This window comes from Aptenodytes forsteri, unplaced genomic scaffold (genome assembly GCF_000699145.1).
Source record: "Aptenodytes forsteri isolate BGI_AS27 unplaced genomic scaffold, ASM69914v1 Scaffold66, whole genome shotgun sequence".
NCBI lineage: Eukaryota > Metazoa > Chordata > Aves > Sphenisciformes > Spheniscidae > Aptenodytes > Aptenodytes forsteri.
Window position 1 is genome coordinate 5,059,294 of NW_008795131.1, and position 18,580 is coordinate 5,077,873.

An 18,580-nucleotide genomic window follows, 5' to 3' on the forward strand; every position below is an offset into this window, starting at 1 on the left:
CAAATGCCTGTAAAAACATGCACCAATACTTACTTTCCTTCTACTCACCAACATTCTAACAGCACACTTAAAATATCACTGCACCTTGGACCAGCTAACAGTAAAATGTCAAGGTTTCAAATACTGAAATAAGCACAAAATAACCACTAGGTCATTTTCATTTATGACAGATTTATATATAAACAGTTTGCAGGCCTCAGCTCAAAATACTGAGGTAGTTTGTAGCATTTAAACAACAACATATTTTTGCTGAGATCACTTCCACATGAACTCATTAGTAAGTCATAACTGCTATGCCTGTTAACTTCCTTACAGATACAACACCGCTATTAAGTTAGCCAGCTGTGGATAATTTTATTTTTCTGCTTTTAAAGAAAAGGTAGGTAAGTGATCTAGACCTAGCAAGCATGTGTTGCACACTTTTGTATCAATTCATTTCCAGAAATTCTTTCTTTACAGATGAAATAACCATTTCTTGCTCTGCAAATGAAGAAAACACACTGCATATCAAGTCTTCACAGAATACATAAGGATGCCTTGGATCACTGCCAGACACAGTAAACTTTCTGAAGATGGGTTATCACTATTCTTGGCATTTGTATGCCTAATTTCTTGTCTGAACGGGACAGGATAACGATGTCGGCATTTTATTTTACTTGACATGAAATAAGAGAGTGCCTAATGAAAAAACTGGAGGAGAAAAATGTGGCAAGCAAACACAGAGACTTTTTAAGGAGAATTCAAAAGACTACCTTCTCTTCTAACTTTGTGTATGGAAGGGGCTCAAACATCTGGGATCTTGCTTAAAAAAAAGGGGGGGGGAGGAAGCACACAGGCTTCCCTCAGGGATACCCCTTTCTGTCAGTTAGCCCTGCAGGATCATGAACTGTTAGCTCCACTCCAAGCAGGAGCAAAAGTGCGTGTGTGCCTCTATGATCACATTGGGCCCCTCAGCCTAACTGCAGCAAAATCCTCCTTACAGGAGCAATGGCACCTTCGATGTTGAATGCCCTTTGCCTAGAGCACCTGAGTTCACTTTAGCACAGATGCTTCAAATAATCCTTTCCCATAAGGCTTCCTAATGCCGTTGTCTAAGTGGCTTACAAAGGAAAACAATCCAGATCAGAGTGAAAAACACCAGTTGACTAGTTCTCTTCAGAAGTAAACATCCCTTTTCTCATTAAACTGCAACTAAGTCCTTCTCTTGAGCATGCAAAAGATACCACACTTATTGAAGCAGGCACTGAAATACCATCCTTCTACCCCAAATTAAGCTATCAAGCCTTCTAAGTTCCCTTCAAATATCTACTTGTGTCCACTACACATCTCGCCTGAAGAAAGGGAGAAGACATCTCATTTAAACAGGCTCACTCATACTAAAATTAACCATGCAAGGATACAGCAGCACTTTTAATATTAATATATTACGACTTTTGTTGTTGTACATTCAACATAACTCATGAAAGATGGGGGGGAAACACTACCACCCCAGTGTTCGCCTTAAAAAAGGATGAGGTGTCTTAAAAAGTTGAAGTACTCCTGGAAGTATATATTCTACTTTTTTTTTTATCCTAAAGATAAGATATTTTGTCTTGTGATATACACTTGTATGAGTCTCAGAAAAACAGTTTCTGAAATTACTTTGATGGAATTGAGGGGAGGAAGGGAAATGCAGGTGGGAGTGAGCAGACAAAATTACTCCAGCTGATCCTTCTAATTTGCAATAGTCTGACAACTTTTCAAGCTTACTCCATTACAACAGTGAATAAACACAACAACTGGAAGAAAAATTGAGTTTCCAAACATCCATTTTTATTCCCGAATTTTCACAATCAGTCTTTTCTCCTGCCAGCAGTACAACTATAGTTTAAAAGGGGTCTGAACATAATACATTATATATTCTTCAAAAATCTACTAACATTCAACTGCATAAAGTTATGTTGTCTAAACCAATCAGCATGCCTTTTAAAAAACATTTATTTAAGCTGATACATGCTGTCCATAAGTACATATCCTTTTTTAAGCCTACGCAGAAATCAACTTTAGCAAAAATCATAATCCAAGGATATGTAATTTTAAGTGTTCACAATGAGTTAGTCCCCTACACAATACAGCATTTAAAAATTTGTCCTTAGTTAAACTTTTGAAACTTTGTGTACAGATTTAGTGTCAGGAATCTCTAGGAAAAAATGAACTTTTAACAAACAAAAGACAGGCAAACTAATTTCAGTTTTGGCACTGTATACACTCACTTTACTGTCAACTCTGTATCCCCTTTGAATCTCTAAGGCATGACTAACGCTTTTTCTACTGCCTAGCATAAGTGTAATGCTCAAAGTTAAGATTCAATGAAACTGTTCCTAGTACAGAATTACATGGAACATTCAGATATGCCAGTAAAGTCACTCAAGTCACAAGCTGTTCAATGTTTTCTGAAAAGCAGAAAACAGCATTAGATGCTAGATATACAGATAAATGTTTCACTGAAAACAAAAGCATTTTGGTTTTGTTTCAACAACGATCACTAATATTCCAAAAGGAAAATTTCCAGAAGCTGTCCCTCTTCTCAACCATTTTGTTGTAAAATGTGAAAGATACACATGATAACCTAATTTAATACTAGTTAATTACTGTTAGAAACTTATATGCCCTGCATATATACTGCATTTATACTGCAAACTGAAGTTTCATATAAGATTTTATAAAGGCCCACTTCAGCCAACACAATAGGCTCAAAGGTGACTCAAAGACCTTAAAGAAGGCAGAGGAGTGTGATACAGCTTTTGAAGACAGAAAATTAGGACAGAAGATAAGTGGTTCTACTCATCTTGTTTTCTTCCACTCCATCCAAAGAGTCAAGGGTGTTGAAAAAGCAGAAAAGGTGTCAAGTTAAAGGCAGGCAATTTCCCAAGCAAAAGGAAGGGAAAGCTAAAGGCTGACTTAGATAAATGTTCTCTCATATAGATTCTATTTCAGAGCTATAAATCATTGGAAAAAAGTTCAGATAAATTTTGTTTTCTTACCTATTTCTACGTAGTAAGATTTTGCGTTATTTAGTATTCCTTTGATTAGCATGAGCTTACAGATTCATTAAGTGTAGAACTGACAAAAGGCATGGGCACTTTACCCTCATTCACATGAATGTTATCACCAAATGGTACCAGCCATATTACAACTTCTTTTTTCTTCCATGTTTGGACTGCCCCATGTTTGGACTGCCTTACACATAAAGTCTTCCTAAGAGCTAGCAGCGAAGCAAGTGTTTGAGAACTTTCACAGCAACAAATTTAAGAGAATGTAAGCATTTCCTCCCTACATTACCAGCTTGAAAGCAAGTGTTTTGTGTTGTGGGTTTTTTTTTTTTTAAAGCATAAAAAAACCCTTTGGCATGCCTATACAAAATTCCAGAAGGAAACAGTTTTGAAATTTAGTTTACCTTCCACATTGATACTGAACAGAAGTTTTGTTTGTTTGTTGCTCTGAAAATCAAAAACATAATAAAAGAAATGTGAACAGATATATTCATTTGTTGGATCTCTAATTGCATCCTGGCTAGGAAACCATATTTAAGTAGCAGAATTCAACTACCAAGTTAGAGGTTATATTTAGAAAGGTTCTTCAAAGCTTGCTCATTATTTTAGCCTCCAATCTGAATTTGGAATAAGGTATGTTTATTATTCAGTGGTAAAACAATACAATTTTCCAATCATTAAAACTGTTCCTTATTTGGAAAGTTTGAAAATTTCTGAGGGGAAATGACAAAAGTCATACAGTGTAACAGAGCACAGATTTTCTAGGAAAGTAAGTTTGTAACTCAATCTACAGAGTAAAAAGCACTACTCAAAACAATGAAAAACTATGAAAATTAATAAAACTGAGGATCTAAAATTTTAATTAATTGAAAAAATCTTACATGCCTGTTGAGTATGATTTTCATTTGAAATATGTAAATTTGAAGAACGCCTTGTTTGCAAACGTGTATTGATTATTGATTTAAATTGTTGAATGCAAACAGAAGATACTGCTAAAGAAGTGGTTTCCTCTGCTTGTTTTCATGCTCTTACATGAACTCAAAGGGTCTGGAGAAGGTTCCCCGCTGATGACATCTCCTCAGATCACAATACTTTTTGCCAGAAGCCGCACCATCAATGAAACTACCACCATTGGCACCATGAGTAGCAGTGCCACTACCAGCAAGGAGCACACCATGGACAGCAACACTGGCACCACCATCAAAAGCTCTCTTCCCAGCCTTCCCCCACAAGCAGCTCAAGCAAGAGCTCCCCAGGGACCACAACCATTCCTAACCATGCCACAGATAAGCATATCAGCAGCAAGGGTACCACGAGCAAGCACCCCACTGGTGCAGCAGCCACCCCACTGGCATCACAAACAAGCACCCCACCAGCAACAGAAGCACCAGGAAGAGCCAAAGCAACCACATGAACTCTACCAGCACTGGTCCCACAGGCAGCTCCACCAGCATGAACTCAGCTACCACCAGCAAAAACCATATTGGTACTAGCAGCAGAAGCAACACCAAGAGCCCCACTGGCACAAAATGCGTCGGCAATAATCCGACCACGAACATCCATACAGGATCTGCCAGCATCCATAAGTGCCAGACTGACATCAGGACTCTCACTACCACGACCAGTGCTGGTGAGAACTTCACAGACCTTGGCAGCACCACCACGCACCCTGCCGGTGCCAAAATGAGAAGTCCCACTGCTGCCAGCCAACACCTCACCAGCAAAACCATTACCAAAAGCAAAGGCACCAACAACACAGCACAGAGAAAAGGTACAACAACTCTAATCTTATCTTTACAGTTCTGTCTTTGGTTGCACTTGGCTGTGAGCACAATGATTTTCCTTTTCTTAAAAAGGCTAAGGAATGACTTTTAGTAATGAGTGTAATTACTATGGAAACTCTTGAACATGCTGTCCTCCACGGATTTTATAGTGCAGTTACTTAATAACTAGACTGAAATATCAAGTTTCAGTTACATTCTTACTCTAGTTGCAGCTTTACGACTGCAAACATTAATTTAAATAAAACTAGTTTTTTTGTTTTGTTTTGTTTTGGTTTTTTTTAATTTAAAGAGAGAATTGTGACTTATTTGACCATAAACTGGCTAATATTTATCTTGGGATGTTCTTCCCAAATTCTTCAATACTGCAGCACATGTTACTCATTATGAATCATTATCTGCCAGAGTAGGGAAACCTTAAAACGTTCAAAATTTTGCCTTATTGGAAAACCACAGTCTTTTGCAAAGTTCACACGTCAACATCTGCTTTTCTTATTACTTTAGTGATATTTCCACAGATCTCAATCATTTCCAAAAACATGGTATTATTGTCACTTAGAACATAATGGTGAAAGTGAAACAACATCATGGTCTTGACTATGTATGAAACTTCTAAATACTTGTATTACTCTTTAAAATGGGATACAGGGACCATTTCGAGAAATTTTATCCCATGCTTTAACTTGTTACTCATTTTATACTTCAGAAAATGAAGATGCTAAAATCACTGATAAAGGGTTAACAGTAATGTGGTGTAGAGGTCGTTTACTTGAGACAGTGAAAAATTAATAAAATGTCTTTAAAATTTTAGGTATTTTTCCACAGATACTCACATACTCCTGGGTGGAAAAACTACAACTGTTCTGATTTAGGGAACAACTCAATTAAAAAATACTGTCACCAAAATTCAACAAATAAGCTATTTTCAGATTCTTGTTTGTTACAAAGTTGGTGTCCCTTTCTTATATACACTTGAGAATTTTGAAATTACATGTTTATTTCAGACAGGGAAGGTGAAAGATTCCTTACCGCCGAGCAATGTAGTAGAAAACAGGATTGCCAGCTTTTGATGTCCCAGCTTGGTAGAAAATATTTAATGTTTTCAGTGCTTTGAACTCCTCTTTTTCATGTACCTGATGCCTAAAAAGCAGTACATTGACATCAACTTTTCACAACTGCCTTTCCAAAAAAAAAAAAAAAAAAATTTAAAACAACCCCCAAACCCTCTTTATTTGCATTTTTAAACAAAAGTATTAAGTTCACAGTCTTGAACCTTTGTTAAATCACAAGTGTTACTGCCATCTCCGGCTCTCAATTTAATTTTTGAAGTTAAAATCTACTCAGAAACCTAAAAGGTATATATAGACCCAGCTTTTTAAACTGCCCTTCAAAACGAAAGCTGGAGTCTTAGTAACTACTTATGTTGCCTTACATGCTAAAGTCTAGAAACCCACAATGCGTGTCCCCCCTCCATGATAATCTCATTACCTTGTCATAAATTCTTCAAATTTGGAACTAGTGAGATTTAAACTGGACCAATGCGTATCTGCCACAGGTTTGTGCTCAGGAGGACCCAGATAGGCAAGAAGAGTAGCCATCTTGTCAAAAGGTCGTCTTCCAACAGCCTTGTGGTCCCTAGAAACAGCATATTACTTAAAAGAAAAGTCCTTCTTTGCTCAGCAATTCCTTTTTGTTTTTCCCCCACTACCCTTCCTTACCTTGAACAGGCTAGATTTTCTTTTTTAAAATTAAAAAAAAAAAAAGAAAAGTGTTCAATGAAGAAATAAGGGAAGTGTTTGTTACACATGGAACAATTTTTACAAAAGATAAGACAACTATACACTTGCACAAAAGGTTGGCAGTGAAGTGGGCAGCAAAGATGTTAGGCATGTTCCCAATAATGGCTGGTCAGTAAGACAAAAGTTTCCAAATGTAAGATTTTTCAGACACAATATTCTTCTCAGTAGTAATAACAAAAGCATCTGAAAGTATTTCCAAATATTCATTTCCCATCAGCAACTCCCTTCTTCATAATATTTCTGAAGTCTTACCTGTTGCTGGAAAGGTACTGGCCAATTTTTTCCTGATTGTTCCACAGCAACCGGTGCAAAGCAAGTACATTGCCATCACTGATGAAAGACAGGCTGTGATTGACAGTGTCGCTAGCTGGGCAATCAGATGCAATATCAAGGAAAAACCTAGAGTTCAAAACCAGTAATAACCATAAGCACGTAAGGGAAATCTGCCAAGTAGACTCAATGTAAATTAAAAGGCTGTAAGAACGTTCTCCGCTTACTCTTTACACACGACACAGACTCTTTGTGCAAGTTTCCAAAGGGCCTACCTTCGTGCTGCATCAAAATTGCTTTTTACAAAATCATTGAAAGGCCGCATATGTTCTTCTTTTGTAAACAGGACATGGTTGGCAATACTCTGAAGTATCTAAATAATAAAAAGATGGTAAAGACACATGAAGGTTTAATGTATTAACTGTTATGGTAGTCAGTGTAACTTCACTGTCAGAAATATTCATTTTAACTTGTTGCGAATCCTCAAGACAAAAAAAGGCCAACAAGCCAACTAATTCAAAATATGTTCAGTTTCAAAATATTTTCTTTCACATACTTTTAAATACTAGAAAATGACTTGCCTTATTTACGAACTATTCAAGTTTAGACCAGGAAAATAAATCATCTTTCAAAACCACCATTTATTAAATGTTAACTATTTCTTCTGGAAATTATACAGACATGTAAAAGCAATAGCTTATGCCTATTTAAAGAAAACTGTAATTTCTCAACATTTAAAATTGATAATATGCACAGGCCACAGAATTTGTACACCATCATTAAACCTTTTTTTAATTTTTACAGGAAGTAATAACAGGTGAGATTAAAGATAGGAAAAACCACTTCTTTAGTGCTAGTATGAAGTTAATCAATATCTGGCTGCCATTATTCTCACTGGGCTCAAAGTTACACTGGTTTCTTTGTTTGTTTTCAACTAAGGTTAGAAGTTCAAGTGAAGAGCCAGAAGGCATTGTTATCTTATACAGAATTTTGGCAAAGTGGTGTTTTTTTTTTTTCCATACAGACTGTTCCCCATACTTACATTGCTGTGAGCTATAACATTAACATCATGGTGCATAAACATAGTATGGAAACTGCACTTTAAATAAACATGACGGTTGCTACAAAAAACTACAAGTTTACCTAAATTTTCTCATACTAGTCAAAGAACAGAACTAAATCAGGTAGAACATATAACATGGCCAAATCAAAATATTTATTGATTCACCTTTGACATGAGTTTCAATCCCCTTTCAATTCTTGGTGGAGGCTTTTTATCTAAAATCCCTGCCTCGTAAGGGGAGACGATCGCAGGATTGATGAACCGAAGGAACATCGCACTTCCAACTGCTCCAATGCTGTTCTGAGGAAATCGCTGACTAACAACCTATGAAGTTGAGAATTATAAAGAATGTTTTTGCATTAAAGGGAAAGCAAGCTGAGAAAAGCCTTGTATGGTAATCCAACTTTAAGCACTCTTTCCATGCCAATCAAGCTCAATACATTTGAGTAGGACTCTCCTGCCTTGACAAGTCTTGCATCATAGGACAACCAGGAACGAGAGGGAAATGAGTAAGGGGCGAGGGGGCCATCAGACACTAGCTAGCTTTACTTCAGCTTTCGCACAAACCTTCTTGCTAGGGTGAAATTGCTACAATAGCTATTGGATGAAGATAAGGTGGTATATTTCACAGTTATAGACCACTTCTTTCCAGGACCCTGCCACTGATAGTGAAGCAGACAAATGCCGTATGTTCGTACTCAGGTGTGCACAGTCTTCCCATCAAATACAGGTAATTCTTTTTAAATGAGTGGGTCTTTTATTTGTGTATTTATAATTTCACTATTGATCACAACAGCCTCTCCAGCAGTAAGACTTATGCTGTAAAGTTTCAGGAGTAATTTTAAATTTGTGGGAAGGAGTTATCTGTAGAAATACTCTTCAGAACCATCCCATCTCAACAGATTTGCCAAAGGAGGAAAGACAGAATGAGCCAGAGCTGAGTGGCTGGTCTACTTCCCTGCCTATACATACACTGTCCAAAAATCACTTAGCAGGAATTTGCTAGAAGAACTACAGATTTAAAATATTGTTCTTTGCTATCTAGAAAAAAAAATATCTTTCTGAAAATGTTGTAAGAAAAAAAGAAATCTTTCTTTTTAGGAAATCAACTGTGTATTACTAAAAGGATAGTCTATTCTCTAGATATCTTTCATTTGACTTTGAAAAGTTAAAGATAAAGCTCCCTGACAAAAATAAAGTTCTTAAATATCCTACATGTGGTTCTATAAAGAGTCTATATCTGTATGTATGTTATCTTATGAGTAACAATGGTTAATCAAAACAAGTCAGATTCTACCTTTTCACAGAATAATATTAGCAAGCTTTGTATTTTAAGTTATATTGTTTAAAATAAATAAAAAACAAACAAACCCCATTTTACTAAAATAATTCAAAACATAACTAGTGCAATCTCAAATCACACTTCTTAAAACAGATAAAGCCATTAGTACATACATAATATATCAAGAATCACTTTGGTTCAGTACCAACTTCATTCAGTTACCTTGTGATGCAATTACTGATAGTATTTTCTTATAAAATACTAGTTTGCACACAGATTTTGCATTTAAACATGATTACTATTCTGCTCAGTTACAGGAAAAAATAAGGGAGTATTTAATAAAAATTTAAATTTTCATTCTGCCTCTGCTTTATTCATACTTTATATTTTGAGGTCACTGTCAAAGAAAAGGATAAGTCTTAACATTTAATGACACCACTCTCGCAATGTACATATCTCAACTCTTTAACACAGCAAGTTACTTGCAATGGGAAATCTGCTTTTCTCAGTAAACCAATACAAGTGCTAAATTTTATTGCTTAGTCACAAGGCAAACAAAAGAAAATATATCAGAAACAAGTCATATAAGCCTCTCTTCTGTTCAGTAACCCATATATATTAATTGTTCTTCTCCCAGGATGCAAGCTGAAGTCAAGTTATCAACCAGAGTGTTAAAACAACTAAACAGACTCAGATTTTCCCCCAAACCGAAGAAAACATTTTTCTTCCGCATTTTTTTTAATTTGAAGATGGTGGCAAGGGTAGAAGAATCAGAGTATTAAATACTAAGCAGTAGTGTTAAAAATGTCTTTTGTTTACTCAAATAGGCACACAGAGAATATTTTAAATATAACTTAATTCCAGTGTTAATTGAAATGAAAGCTATTTTGTGCCAGAATTAGTAGAATGATTTTACAGTGAGGTCAAATAGACTGAAGTGAAGATGTTTTGAACAAACAGCAAAAGATTTCTGTTGTGCTTTGAAAGAAATGGCTAATAAAAAGGTCTCCAAACTTACTGATTTTTTGTTTTCCTTTTTTTCTTTTACGGTAGCTTTATTCAGTAGAGAGTGGCAAGTTGCCTACAGAACAGAGATGAGCACAAACAAGTCACAGCACCAACTACATACAGCAACAAAAAACCAATGTTGACTTGTACATAAATTACACAGTAAAATGTAACAAACATAACCAACAGAAAATGAAATATATAAACTAAAGACTGATGATGGAGTTTTTATTCCACAATTTTATTACATCTTATTTACAAAGCACTAAATACAAAACAAGCAAATGTTGCGTTTCAATCATTTCTACTATTTCTGGCTAGATTAAAAGTCAAACCACATTAATGTGCTCATGATATACAATATTGGGCATTAAATGGTATATTCAGCTTTCAAATGTATTTCACCATCCCCAAATAATTTTAATAGTAAAAATAGTAAAGTGTTATACCTTTGAAACACATATTACTTTTAAAATAAATTTAGAGTTTTAAATCTTCCCAATGTTTCTCTGTGTGTCCTTCAATTTAGTTAGATCTGTGAATCATCATGGTTATTACTACTTTAATAGCTAAACACTGCCATAAAACACTCTGTGGAAAGAGGAAGAAAAAAGCCAGCGGGTCTACATTAATTTATTATAGATTTACAAATCAAGATATCTGACTTGATTGTGCTTATTTCTGCATTTCATTTAAAGGCAATGGGACCCACCAAGAAGCATCACATTCTCTCACATTTCCCATCAGGATTTCAGCAAAGCTGTAGTACATCAGCCTTGTGCGCTGCTCCCCTGTACAGAGGTAAATTTTGGTCTTGGAGCTCAATCCTACATCCTTCATATTAGCTGTAACAGTAAATTAGCATCCCTGAGAAGCCCTACAGCAAGCAACACCTGGAGCTGTATCGATAGAAAGCTAGCAATATTTAGCAGTTTGAGAGCAAGCATGCACCAACAGTTCAAATCATCTTTACAGTATCACACAAACTGGAACTGGAAGAGAATTTCTACAACTTAAGAATGTGACAGGGTAAAAAGCAAAAACAAAACAAAACAACACAACAGTAAAAGCTATTCTGCTAACCAAGCTAAAATTAAATAGTTCAAATTTGTGCAGGACTTGTTAATATTTAAACCAATGGTGCCTCTGCCAAATTTCTGACTTTGTGTAATTTCTACAGTTAGCTTCTGAAGCAGGCATATACATACTCTATGCATCAGGCTACTGCATTTAAAGGAAGTAAAATTTTCATCTCTCTTTATTAAGAAAAATCACGTGTTTGTGTGGTTTTTATTCAATAGCCAGCACAAATTCTTTGTATGAGTTACTTTGATCAGGCCTGTTTGTGACCACATAACACTCCTGAACATACATTACCTGAAAATGAGCAAGGGTGAATCTGTCACGATAACTAGTTATTTGATGTTTCCAGATGAAAACACTTACTAGGGCTCTGTTCTGGTAACAGAAACACCAGCCAGCATAGACCCCAATATCCAACTAAATACACCGTTTCCATAATGTTGCTACATTGATTAAAATTAGCTACAAATCATTTACAGAACACACCTGATGAGTACTTTTTGCACACACATTTACTTTAAAACTCTAAGCATAAAAAGACACTGCAGAATTCAGTCTCATTTACTATTACACTATTGCTTGGGATGAAACACATTCACCTTACAAAAAATGAAGTTACCTTATAAACACTACCTATTTGGTTCTTATGATAAAAGTGGGTTAATACCCCCAAAAATTCAGATTTTAATTGTACTTTCTTTCAGATAAAGGCCAGACTCTTCAGAACTCTCTGGAATTTGAAAGTACAGGATGAAATATTATACTATTTGTGATGAACAAACATTTGTATGCAAAAATAAGCGTTACTAGAAAGAGTTAAAATAGTAAACGTTGAAGCTGAGTATCAGTTAATACCACTTGTGTATTTGCCAGTAAATCATCTCTTTCAGGAACAAATTACCCTTGTTACCAAAAAAATGTAAAGGCAAGAATAAAGCCAATAGACTTGATATGCTTTCATGGAAGAATCTCTGGCACTGCCCGCTGGTGAGTACATTTAAGTTATTCCATTTCATGTAAGAATTAAAAATGGTTTGCATAGAAATAATTTCTAGCAATGTATCACTGAAATGGAAATGAATCTGATACATCCTCGTAACAGCATATAAAAGCAATTCTAGGAAGAGATGTGGGACAATGTAACGTCAAGTAACAGGAGCAACAATCAAGGCTGCGTGTGACATTTTCAGTAATACTCAACATCTGTGAGACTGTGGCAGAACATGTGAACTGGAAGGAAACCAACTTGCCCCCTCCCATTTCCCAATTTAAAAAACAAACAAACAAAAAAAACAAAACAAACCACCGCCCACCAACCTGAATACAACCACTGTCAGAAAGAGAAACTGATGACTTTAGAAGCCATTTTATACACGTGGTTATAGAAGAAATAAAGGCACATCATTTGCACGCCTAATTCATTCCAACAGCTCACAATAACAACCCAAGATCCACAACAGTCACAACATACAATTCACTGTTTCTCACTTCCAAGTTTTGAGAATTGCAGTAGTTGCACTTATTAATACAGCATTCACTGTAAAAATAGGACTAGACTACACTGCGTAGAATTTTTTATTACTCATAATTGGTTCGCACAGCTCAGAAAAAGCTATTTTCCTTGCTTTACTTTAGACCTGAGATACAGACTCCATGGTTGAAAGGCCAAAAATAGCTCGTCCAGACCACTTAACTGAGACTACAGCTCAAATATTCTGCCAGGCACAGCTCTTCTGTGACAGTCCTCCAACAGGACTGGAAATTGTATTTCCTACAAGCCCTGAGGGCAGCAGGAGCATCCCCCACTGGAATTTTTAGCAGCAGCTAAATCCATCAGAAACACACAAAGAGCAAGAGAGAGACCTATAAGCATACTGGGCTCAGCAACCTGCTGCTGAGCTGCTATAGAGAGCAGCAGAAACGGGACAGAGCAGAGGAGCTGGGGATGGAGGCCGGGGAATGCAGGTATGGGAGGCGGCCAGGAGGGTACCACTATAGAACTTACTCTACAGAGGACAGTGCACCACTCAGGAAGGTTTCTTCTCTTTAAGCATCATTTATAAACGATACCAGAAACAAGCAAGAAGAGGGTGGTCCCAGCTGGGTAACTTTCCAAGGTTTGTGTGACAGCACTAAAGTTTTAGCCACAAATAGAAGTCAGTCTCTGTAATTTGCCTCACTAAAAGAACTCTCTAAATACATTTATCTGTCTCTTCCATGTTCTCTTCCTCCTATTTACCTGCTGAACTGCTCAATACTCTGTGTTTGCAAAAAGCTTGGTCAGCCGCTTAATCAAAGTACATCAGCCCTCTGCATACAATAACATACTCCAGGTCTCTGACAGGCAAGAGTACCTCCATCAGAATGTGTTGCCCACAGCAGACAGAAGATATTTTACTTCATAGACCAAAATGTATTCCTGTTGTCATTCTACCTCTCAAATACAAGAACTATCATCCTCAAAAGTACAGAGCATCTGCAGCATCCCAGTTACAAGGCTAATGTTATTTACCAAATTATATGCCAGTGGACCTCCTTCCCGGTACAAGTTAATGGCTTTCCTTACCGTTCTCCACAGCAACCCAGAGATTCCTGCTTTCAGAACATGATTACGAGACATGGCACTGAGTGTGATCAGAATAAAGCCTGAATGATGCAGTGTCTTGACCTCACCCGCAAATGATCATCTTTAGGGAAGCAAATATAACCACAAACAATTCTCTACCAAATACAGCCAACAGCATTTTATATGTCTATTTCCTTCCATTATACTCAGCTTCAATCCACAGTTTCTAAAATTTAGGACTTCTAACTACAGTGGTCCCACTGAAGACCATTCAGGTTTTTTTCTTATGAGCATCTTACAACCTTTTTAACCTGCTTTTCTATCAAAGGCAGAAAGTATAAGATTGTGCCCACCTATAATGGACAACTAAATAATAATCCTGGAGCAATGACCTGAGTAATACATTTCATAGATAATTTTTGGAAAAATTTACTTCAGAGAAAAATGCTCTTGAAGAAATTGCCTCTATTTTTATGCAGAGAACAACTATCTAGAGTTAGTAACTGCACAAGTAGCTATTTTATTCACAAAGTTAAGGTTTATCAAAGCCGTGATCCATAAGACTTTTAGATAATTAACTTTATTTCTGATTTAATTGATCCTGTATAAAAAGTAAACAAGTACACTCTTTCTATATTCAAAACAGAGTTTTGCATTCTCTAAACGCAGCAGTGATTTTTTTTTTTATTTTCCTCTTTTGCTGCCTTCCCTATAGATGGCCCATATGATAAACCAATAAAAGCAAGTATAACCATTACCTCCCTAGTTAATCTTTAGCCTCCTACAGAGATGCTAAAGCAGAGATTATTGCTGCCTTATCAGGTCTGAGTTCTTAGCTGTGATTCAAGTCCTTAAAAAAACCAACATTTAGTCACCTCCTGATTGCCAACCCAAGTCTTAAAACACCATTCAGTCCCTATGTTTAGATTCCTGTTATTTAACAAACACCTGAAAACAGTCTTTAAGAAATGCCCACTGTGCACCCACTATTGGACCAAGCTCCAAACTGCTAGAATTATAAAAACAAAACCCAAAGTTTAGGGGCAGGCAACCATTGCAGGCATACCTGGTATAAACAATGGCACACACTGCGAAGTTGTGGTGGGAACTCCGAAGAAGAATTAATGATTGCATGAAAAAATTTTTCTGTCATTTGCAAAAGACTCCGCTGGTTCTCTTCAAGGCTTTCTGTAGGCTCCAGCCTGAAACAGACCCATAAATGTATGGCCAGCAATCAAATAAATTATACTAGCTGTACTTGTATGTTTGGTAGTAACCTTATTTCCCAGGGTAAATAGAAATCTTACAAAATATTTATGATCTTTTACATAAAAAGTTTCCATCAATATTTTAAACCATGTAAGTTACAAATGTAAGGTCATTTAAAACTCAGTAATAAACAGACAGCTGTAAGCGGGATTCTCTCACACCATTCCATACAAAGACATGCATACATAATTCCAACTGATAATTACATTATCAGTTTGACGGTTTCTCTGAAAGGAATTTTTGAGGTAGACACAGACATTTGAGAGTTAAACTATTAAAAAGAAGGCCTCTATTTTGGTGAGCTAATTAGAAGATGAATACTTAAAGTTTTTCTAAGAGTTAGAGATAATTCAAAGCACTAGAACAACAGCTACTAAATCCAAGTCTTGAAGTGATATAAGAGAAATTAAAGCAAAAAAAATTACACACAACATGCACGCATTCCATCTTGCTTCTGTAATTAATTCAATGACCTAAAGCAGATGCTTTCTGGTACTACTGGAAATCCCCACATTAGTGGCCTACATAAAAGTATGAAGTAGCAAGTAGGAGAAGAGGTCCTGCAAGAGCTCTCTATCTTCCTTACTCTCTCGGGGCTTAGAGGACATGCAGCAAAACTCATCTCGCTGTGTTGGACAGCTCTGTACAATTCTCCCTGGGTATAAGGATTGCGGATACAATTAATGTGTCTGGTAAAGTGAGGAGTGGAAAAGTATGAAAGTATGACAAAAATATTTGCAACAAGGAAAAAGGAATCCCATTATATTTACAATGACTGGGAATCATGTTTACAAATAAATACATTTGCTCCCCCCCTTGAATCTCAAACCTTGTTGGATCCACCTCAAAGCTAACATGCTGCCATTCAGAGGATGTGATCACAGTCCTTAATAAAGGTTCCAAAAGCTTCTGCAAATATGTAGCACCATATACCTGTGTAGAAAGAAAATCAGAATAGGTGGCCAGATTAACATGGCAATTCACAGCAGCACTCCAAAATTCTGTAAGTGTTAAAAGAAAAACAAAAGAAAACATTTGATTTCTTTTGGCATAAGCCAGATTTCTGTAAAATTGGTGTTTCTATATTATAGTCTCACTTCTGAAACATACCTGTGATCAATGTCTACAAGTATTTTGATTAATTTCCAATTTAGAGAAAACTGTAGGTCACTTTAATAACTACAATAACCAGATGGGATTCTTTCTTAAAAGCACAGTGACTCAACACCCCATTTCTGTTTGTATAGTATTACACAATTTAAACTGAAATGGAAGTATAAACAAGACATCAGAGTTTGTCCTCCCATCTTTAAATTTCCTGTTACAAGACGACCACCAGAACAGTCTTCAAGCTGGTACCAGCCCCAGAATCACTCATATAACTAAACTAGTCAGAAGTTTAAAGAGCCCTACTATGACTGAGGGTTATTTAGGAAAGGACTTTAAGATAACTAAAACTTTTACAAATATTTAGATGTTTGTATCAAATGAGTTACGTTGTCTAAATAACTACTAATTTCTGTTGAAATCTACAAATCTTGCAAACGTTTTTGTTACTGCGACAGTTTTCTTCTTTACAATGCAGAATATACAGACTAGGCAAGATGAAATATTTATTGCCATGGAAACTTTCAAGAGGACTAACTGTAAGCTTAAGCCTAACTGGTTGAGTCATGAACTCTTGCAAAAGGTTAGTTCCAGGAGGATTTGTATTTTTTAGTTGGGCCTGAGCATAAGAGATCTGAAAGAACTAGTTCATCAAATGTTAAAACATTAAAAGCAAAACTCCCTAAACTTAACAGATGTGAGAGCTGAGACTAACTTAAACTGAGACCCAAAGGCAACTCTGTACTATTTTCATCTAATCCAGTTACTCAAGTGCTTAACACCATAGACTGGTAGTTTCGTATTTTTAGATTAATAAACATTTCCTGTTAATGAAGTGATCTGTAGCAGAGAGAAAAGATTAGATAGTATACCTTAAAACAGAAAGTCATTATTTTACTGGCTAAGCTGTTTCCTCGGAAGAGTGTCTGCATGGAATCTGCTAGTTCAACTTCCTTTGAAAACATATTCCAGAGTAGCTGGTAGAGCAAGTGCCGGGAATCAAAGAGTGTGACCAGGACACGAGCTAGCTCATCCTTAAAAGAAGCAATGAAACATTAATCTGACTAGCAGTGAGCCAAAGCAAGTACGAAAAAAAGAATTATGAAAAAAACCACCAAGCAGTTTGTACTAATGCTTTAAATTTGCTATGGAGTCTTGCATGTAAATATCAAATTAAGCACATACAATCTCTGTTTACATCTTTCCTATGCTATTGCTTGTCTAAAAATCTGCCTCATGATATCCAGTCATACAAATTCATAATGGTTAGTCCAGATAGATAAGCAGTTATTCTGCTATATAACAAAGCCCAATTCATCTTGCTAAAATCTAAAGGAGCAAATACAGTTCTGTTTGTCTGCATTACAGCACACACAATCTGTAATAAATAACCAGCCCAGATACATTTATTACAATAACTGTATATAAAATTATTCCTAGATATTAACTAAAAATTTACTACAAAAATGCAGTTTATAATCAAGATCCCTGACAATCATATTCAGTACACTTTTCAAGAATATACTAGGAAAGGCTAGCTATCATGAACGGTAGGTCTAATCTCTCTTTAGCAGACTGTTGTTACACCCTTAATGTTTGCACTCATTTGTATTTCAAGTCTTAATATTTTCAAAAACGTAGGAAATAAAATGCATGAATCAACTTACCCACTGAGAACAAGGCACCACATTGGCTAAAGCCATAGCAATAGGAAGCTCCCCCTGATCACCCATCATTGTAACCAACTCCACCAATCTCTCAAACCGATCTGCTAGCACTGTTTCTGCTAACGTATCAAATTCTGTTCCCTGCTGCAGAATTTTGGTGAGGACTTCCATAAACGTAGCTCTTGTTTGGAGGTCTTTATGATAGCCCAAGCCTGATTAAAAAAACCCAGAACTACTAAGGAAGATGTAAAAATAAATTAAATACCAATGTCTTCATTATGTATTCATTTATGCACAGTTATCTCTAACTACTTTACCTATTGAGTGCATAAGACCACTGTCCACATTCGCATTGAGCAAATTTGACATAGCAAGAACAGTGCAGTGCCGTAGCGAAGCCAGTCTTCGAGACATTCCACGTTTCCTGCCACCTGTTTGTGCACTTTCATCTTCAACTTCACTACAGTCATTTAGAAGGTTCATAAACAGCGTGAAATATCTAAAGAAAAAGAAAAAGACTTGGATAAGTAAAACAGATTCTGCAAAGGCAACCATCTGAAAAGATTTTCATACAGTAGCAAATAGACAATAACCCTCCCAAAAAAACCTCGTAACTGCCCCAAGTAATCTTTCCTGTAGCATAGTCCGAACTT

General features: G+C 36.2%; 1 protein-coding gene across 2 annotated transcripts in view; it reads right to left on the minus strand.

The window, feature by feature from the left end:
* Window positions 1-18,580, minus strand: part of NF1 (neurofibromin 1) — a 96,427-nt gene that overhangs the window by 50,450 nt on the left and 27,397 nt on the right. The window contains exons 25-35 of one of the 2 annotated variants that reach the window (XM_019471805.1): window positions 18,245-18,426; window positions 17,928-18,139; window positions 17,133-17,294; window positions 15,983-16,086; window positions 14,951-15,086; window positions 10,246-10,308; window positions 8,111-8,269; window positions 7,158-7,255; window positions 6,865-7,011; window positions 6,302-6,448; window positions 5,843-5,953 (exon numbers count right to left, since the gene is read on the minus strand). In XM_019471805.1, the coding sequence (XP_019327350.1) occupies window positions 5,843-5,953; window positions 6,302-6,448; window positions 6,865-7,011; window positions 7,158-7,255; window positions 8,111-8,269; window positions 10,246-10,308; window positions 14,951-15,086; window positions 15,983-16,086; window positions 17,133-17,294; window positions 17,928-18,139; window positions 18,245-18,426 (1,521 nt within the window). The remainder of the gene's footprint in view (window positions 1-5,842; window positions 5,954-6,301; window positions 6,449-6,864; window positions 7,012-7,157; window positions 7,256-8,110; window positions 8,270-10,245; window positions 10,309-14,950; window positions 15,087-15,982; window positions 16,087-17,132; window positions 17,295-17,927; window positions 18,140-18,244; window positions 18,427-18,580) is intronic. The other variant, XM_019471807.1, reaches the window with a different exon arrangement.